The 5,929-nt window shown below is 41.5% G+C and overlaps 1 protein-coding gene across 3 annotated transcripts; it reads left to right on the top strand.

Moving 5' to 3' along the window:
* The first annotated feature begins 1,805 nt into the window (after positions 1-1,805).
* Positions 1,806-5,500, top strand: LOC139540349 (myb/SANT-like DNA-binding domain-containing protein 4). Of its 3 annotated transcripts, XM_071344107.1 has the most exons (11): positions 1,806-2,193; positions 2,485-2,555; positions 2,643-2,819; positions 2,910-2,971; positions 3,054-3,140; positions 3,228-3,269; positions 3,320-3,493; positions 3,573-3,608; positions 3,707-4,261; positions 4,543-4,654; positions 4,749-5,500. In XM_071344107.1, the coding sequence occupies exons 1-8, from the start codon at positions 2,036-2,038 to the stop codon at positions 3,606-3,608; spliced, it is 807 nt and encodes a 268-aa protein (XP_071200208.1). In that variant the 5' UTR covers positions 1,806-2,035; the 3' UTR covers positions 3,707-4,261; positions 4,543-4,654; positions 4,749-5,500. The 3 variants fall into 3 exon arrangements, with proteins under 3 accessions (XP_071200208.1, XP_071200207.1, XP_071200206.1); XM_071344106.1 differs by having other exon boundaries at positions 3,320-3,608; XM_071344105.1 differs by having other exon boundaries at positions 3,320-4,261.
* The last annotated feature ends 429 nt before the right edge of the window (positions 5,501-5,929 follow it).

Below are 5,929 nucleotides of genomic sequence, written 5' to 3'. Positions count from 1 at the left end.
TCTTTCCCTATATTATCAGTGATTGTCTGGAGTCCCTGCCACTCCACTTTGTTCCTGTACTGTTGTTTTTGCCTCTGATTGCCTTGCAGAAGTCAAAGCTGGTCTGTTTGTACACGTCCATGTTCCCAGTCACCTTGCCGTGGTTAAATGTGGTGGCTTGTGTTTTTTTGGTTTTTGGTTTGGGTAAGTTGTAATCATCACAGTAGGAACAACATCCTCTCTGCACTTCCTGATGAACCCAGTCACTGACTCAATGTATACGTCGATACTATTCCAAAAGACAACCCGGAACATTTCCCAGTCCGCGTGATCAAAACAATCCTGAAGCATGAATTCCAATTGGTCAGATCAACGTTGAACAGTCCTCACTACCTATAGGCGGTGGATTCATGCTTATAAAAGTGTTCCTAAAGATTTATACAAGTTAATTACTTTCAAATCAATAAGAGACTTTAACCTTTTGTGACTTCCAAGCTGTTGATTCCATTTAAGACCAACTCCAGGGAATAAAACCTACTCATAAGAGGAAGAGTAATTATTTTCTTAATAAGGAGAAAATTGATTTCTTAAGTCACCATTAAATGGAACTAATGTAAATAAATTACTTATAGCAGGACATTTCAATGTGTTTTTCAAGACTACATCGACAGTCATTACTTGACTGATGTATTGAGTTGGCTTACTTCCTGTATCTCTGACCTTTCTACACTCACTCAAACAAACATAGAATTGAATTTGTTGAGAAGACCACAACTGCATTACAGAAAAACGTCCTATGACAGAAGTTGTGTCTTAAGTTGCTGTTATAAAGGCATTATGAATGCATAAACAGTACCCCAAAAATGAAGGCATCGTATGGTAAGGTACTAAATTCTAAATTCTGTCAAAGGAGGATTAAATGTTTTCATCACAGAACAAAGATTAGAAGGTGGCTTGATAATAAATTATTCGGATTGTTTAATGCCAAGTCTTGTGATATTAGATTGTCAATTACTCTTCATGCTGGAATGGAAAAGCTCAAGGGGCAATTATTATTCATCCTAATTAATCAGTTGGAGGTGCAGAACAAATTCATGTGATTTTGGAGAAGAGGCACCATGCAGCATCAGGGCCAATATTCATAAAGAGTCTCAGAGTAGTAGGAGTACTGATCTAGGAACAGGTCCCCACTGTCCATATAATCCTGTTCATTATGATCTAAATGGCAAAAACATGAATCTAGATCAGCAGTCGTACTCTGAGATGCTTTATGAATATGAGCCCAGACTTTTGGTCAACATGTCCCAGAAAGGGTTTCTTTGCCGAAGCTCTTTTCTGCTGCTACTCTCCCTACCAACTCTCTTTAGTAATAATTATTTTGGACGCACTTGCAAGTGAGTTCATAGTTAATAATTTAAGGTCTTGGCAGTTAGCAAAACAAATCCGAAAACATCAACATGTCAAACGCCGAAGATGATTTTTACTTGTTAGGTCAAGTTTTGCTATTCAAAACACCTTTTTGATATAAAATAAACCAAGCATAGGTATACATTATTTCCACAAAATGCACCTCCGTTGAGTCAATTTAAATAGCCAATAGGAGAAAGGCAAGACTATAAAGTATAAATTCCATGTAGGCATACTATATAATTAGTTGGGTGACTGATTTGACTCACATGCTTATTTTCAGGTGTCACTCATTCCACTCCAAATGTATCGTCCAGGCAGCTCACTCAAGCATAGAAACTCTGTACATGGCAACTCAGTGGCGAGTCAAGTTCATGTGCATAGCATGACTTCATTGTAAACAAAATCAGCCAAAGTGTGACCTGGGGCCTGTTGCACAAAAGTAGAATTAAGACATCCGGGATAAATGACTCAGCTGAGCTCAATGAAGCCAAAACATGTGCGTCCAGGCTTAATTGGTTGCACAAAGACCAAGCCAGGATGAGCAGACACGGATTCATTAAGCCAGGTGAAACCAATCCTGGATAGGTGCGCGCTCACGGCTCACTCAAATAGACCCCGCCACAGATCACAGATTAACTGATTTACCATGGCAACTAGAGCCGCGTACTTTTCCCCGTCGGAAGCACAAATCCTCATGGAGGCATACGAGGAGGTAAAAGATATAATTAAGAAGAAAGGCAACACCGCCACAGTGATAAAGCAAAGAGAAAAAGCGTGGCAAAGTATTGCAGACCGCCTGAATGCGTAAGTAGTGCACAATTACACACTCACCGCTCCGCTGAAACATCACAATTACAATTCAAATATTTAATTCACATCTCCAAAAATGCAGTTGTACTGTAATTATGAAACGGTTAAATTTTTAATTGAAATGCACTGCAGATATGAGTGAAATTGTGTAAAGTAACTCCATCACACTGTATAAAGCTATGATAAATTTTTTGATATTTTTACTGAAAACAAGACAAAAATACCAAGTAATTTTTTGCAGTGTGACTCCATTAAATGTGTGTGTGTGTGTGTGTGTGTGTGTAGATTAAACATGAACGGGCCAAAACGGACATGGCAGCAGGTCAAAATCAAATACAAGAACATTCTGCAGAATGGTATGGTCCCTGACTAATATTTAACAAAGCACAAGCATATATTGTACCCAGAAGGTGCCTGCTCACACATTGTCTGTACTGTTTTAGCAGTGAAAAAGAATACCCACAGACAAGGCACGGGTGGTGGGTCACCAAAGGCTGACCTTACCCCAGCAGAGGACATGGCCTTGGAGCTAAATAAAGGCAGGCCCGTCTTAGAGGGGATCCCTGGGGGGAAAGAGACGAGCATAGGTTCCTCCCAAGATGCCACCCGCTTCATTCAAGGTATGTCCTTCCATCTCTACATGGGATACAACCACATTCATATTGAATCAATTTGGACTGTCTGACTTTGGTTTACCTATTGCCTTGCAGTGTCTGGCAGCACTGTGTTCCTGTTAGAGCCACCAGCACAAGCACCAGACGATGCTGATCCAGTGAGTACTCCATCAAAGGCATACTGTAGGCCTGGCATGTCTTGTCTACTAGCTTCAATATGAATCCGATTAAATGTGATAGGGTGAAGGCCCCAGTGCAGCAGCAACAGCACATGATGGAGACGATGATGAGGAGGAGACCATCTCTCTGGATTCCAGAAGGCATGAGGTATCATGTTAAGACTGTGAAAGTACTATTTACTCTACAATGGTGAGGAGTCCTCATCAAAATCAAAAAATCTAATTTCTTTTACAGGACCCAGATGCTATACAGTGGGAAAACCAGCCTGGCAACATAGTGCGTATTAATAAAAGGACACGACACCGCTAATTGTATTGTGTTCACAGAGCTCACAAGCTATCAGAAAGTTGTATGGCAACCACCTCCGGCGCCAAATAGAACTGGCAGACATAGACATTCAGTACAAGAAGAAAAAGATGGAAAATCTTGCACTGGAGTCCGAAATAAAAAAGAGGACAATTAGGAAACTGGACCTTGAAATAAAAAAACTTGAGAGGGAGGTGAGATATGCCTTCAATGTACACTGTATGCTAACTGTAACACAAATGTATTAATCATTATTTTTCTTTCCTCCCCCAGCTCCAAGAAGATGACACAGCTCAAAATAAAAATTAGGTATATTCTCGTAAAGTCAAGTGAGCCATGACATATGAGCTCTTATTGTGAGCACACAGGACGGTGGCATCTTTCTAAGGTTTTTTTTATTTTCCCAGCAATCAGTACAACCAAGTCATCGTTATAAGGCATCGCCCTCTTTTGCCCACCCCCCCAGCACCAGGTGTGGCCACTAGCCTATATGAAGGCCCAAAATTGTGTGTTCCTTTCTGCTCTGACAATGGCATGCCCATTCGTGCGAGATGTGGTGGATGAAGAAGCACTTGTGCTGAGGAGAGCCTTCAGGCGAGAAAGGGTCTTCAGGGACCGGTTGGACCCACTGGCCTTCCCTGATGACCATCTATATGAAAGATACAGGTTTTCTGCAGATGGCATCAGGTATCTATGCAGACTACTGGGTCCCAGGATTAAGCACCGCACTGCACGGAGCCATGCACTGAGTGTGGAGCAAATGGTTTGTGTGGCCTTGCGCTTTTTTGCTAGTGGAGCCTTCCTGTACTCAGTGGGGGATGCAGAACAGCTGAACAAGGCCACAATTTGCCGCACAATAAGGAGTGTGTGTCTGGCTATCAAAGCATTAGCAGATGTCTTCATCTCCTTCCCTGGCCACAGAAGACTCTGTGACATCAAAGAGGAGTTCTATAGGATTGCAGGTAAGAGGATCTACAAATTACAGGACAACTGTTAACACATAGTAGGATACTCATTACTTTGTGTGACAGGTTTCCCCAATGTCATTGGTGCAGTGGACTGCACACACGTAAGGATAAAAGCCCCCTCAGGTGCCCATGAGGCCGATTTTGTGAATAGGAAATCCTTTCACAGCATTAATGTTCAGGTGAACATAACTTTTTGATATTGTCCATTGACGAACACTCTGCATTGCCAGTGATGTGCATTGATTGGTGTAATATTCCTCATCTTATGATTTCAGATGGTCTGCAATGCTGACTGTGTGATCAGCAATGTTGTGGCAAAATGGCCTGGCTCAGTCCATGACTCCAGAATCTTTCGGGCCTCTGAAATCTATCAGTGCCTATCACAAGGTAAGCCACACAACCCCTATTTATAACCATCATGGCTGTGTCAAGAATATCACTGTGTTTATGAGGTAGTAATGATGAGATTTTGTGTTGACAGGTGAATTCTCTGGTGTGTTGCTGGGAGACAGGGGGTATGGCTGCCAGCCTTTTCTCCTGACACCTTTCACAGACCCCCAGGAAGCACAGCAGGCCTACAACCATGCCCATGCCAGGACCAGGGCCAGAGTTGAAATGACCTTTGGCCTCCTGAAGGCACGCTTTCACTGCCTTCACAAATTAAGGGTCAGCCCTGTTAGGGCATGTGATATTACTGTGGCTTGTGCTGTCCTCCACAATGTGGCCTGCCTGAGGAAGGAGAGGGCCCCCAGAGTGCCACCAGCCATGGACTGGGACAATCCGGCAATCTTCCCTGATGACGACAGTGGTCGGCTGCTGAGGGACCAATATGTGTTGAATTATTTTAGTTAGTATGTGTGCTTTCAATTTTGGTTAAATATGTCCTGCGGTGGCAGAGGAATTTGGGTTTTTTTGGGTTTGTTTTTTGACGAATTTGGCCTCTTATGATGTTTGTGCGGTATACTGTGTGTAATACAAGGCTGCAGGGAGGCTACTGCATCCATTCATTTGTCTGTTCAGTTGATGTGTATGGATTTGTCCTGCATTTATTTTAGTGTGCAGACATGCAGGGTGTGTTATATACAGACCTTTGAATGTGTATGTATCATTTTGTATAATATGCTTGGATTCTGTGCTTTCCATCTTGTAGAGTCACTGTGACTTCAGTTTCGAAAGGAGCTGATGGTTTACCTGCTTTGTTTTGTCCTTATTCAATAAAGGAACATAATGTTACACATTGTGTTTTTATATTCATATGGAATGTGTATTTGTTTATATGACAGAGTACTAGGGCCACACTGAAGAAAAAGGATAAAGTCATAAATTTATGAGGCTGGTTCTTTCTGCAGAAAAGCTACATATTGTTTTTACAGTTTTGATACTTATGACAATGTGATACTTAATATTCTGGCACATCAGCATGTCTTTGTTTATGAAACCATACTGAAGTACAATTTCACGAAATGCCCCACATCTGTCATTTTAACAACTGTCCTCCTTTAAAACAACTGGTTACAATATTATGACTTGTGTTTTTTTCCCCTCTGTGGCCCTAATATTCTATCATTTTATATATAGCCTTATAGTCTATGGGAAACTGTAAATTATCTAATGATAGCAACATCATCTAAAAATCATTTTTTATCCAAAATCATTGAAATT

This window comes from Salvelinus alpinus, chromosome 15, assembly GCF_045679555.1.
Source record: "Salvelinus alpinus chromosome 15, SLU_Salpinus.1, whole genome shotgun sequence".
In the NCBI taxonomy this organism is placed as follows: Eukaryota; Metazoa; Chordata; class Actinopteri; order Salmoniformes; family Salmonidae; genus Salvelinus; species Salvelinus alpinus.
The sequence above is the reverse complement of the archived record's forward strand: the minus strand, read 5'-3'. Positions and strand labels throughout refer to the sequence as shown.

Excerpts from the sequence above, each read along its gene's own strand:
- LOC139540349 (XM_071344106.1), top strand. The coding sequence starts at position 2,036 with ATGGCAACTAGAGCCGCGTACTTTTCCCCGTCGGAAGCACAAATCCTC. Across the intron at positions 2,194-2,484 it reads ATTGCAGACCGCCTGAATGC|ATTAAACATGAACGGGCCAA; the intron begins GTAAGTAGTGCA and ends GTGTGTGTGTAG. Across the intron at positions 2,972-3,053 it reads CACCAGACGATGCTGATCCA|GGTGAAGGCCCCAGTGCAGC; the intron begins GTGAGTACTCCA and ends TAAATGTGATAG.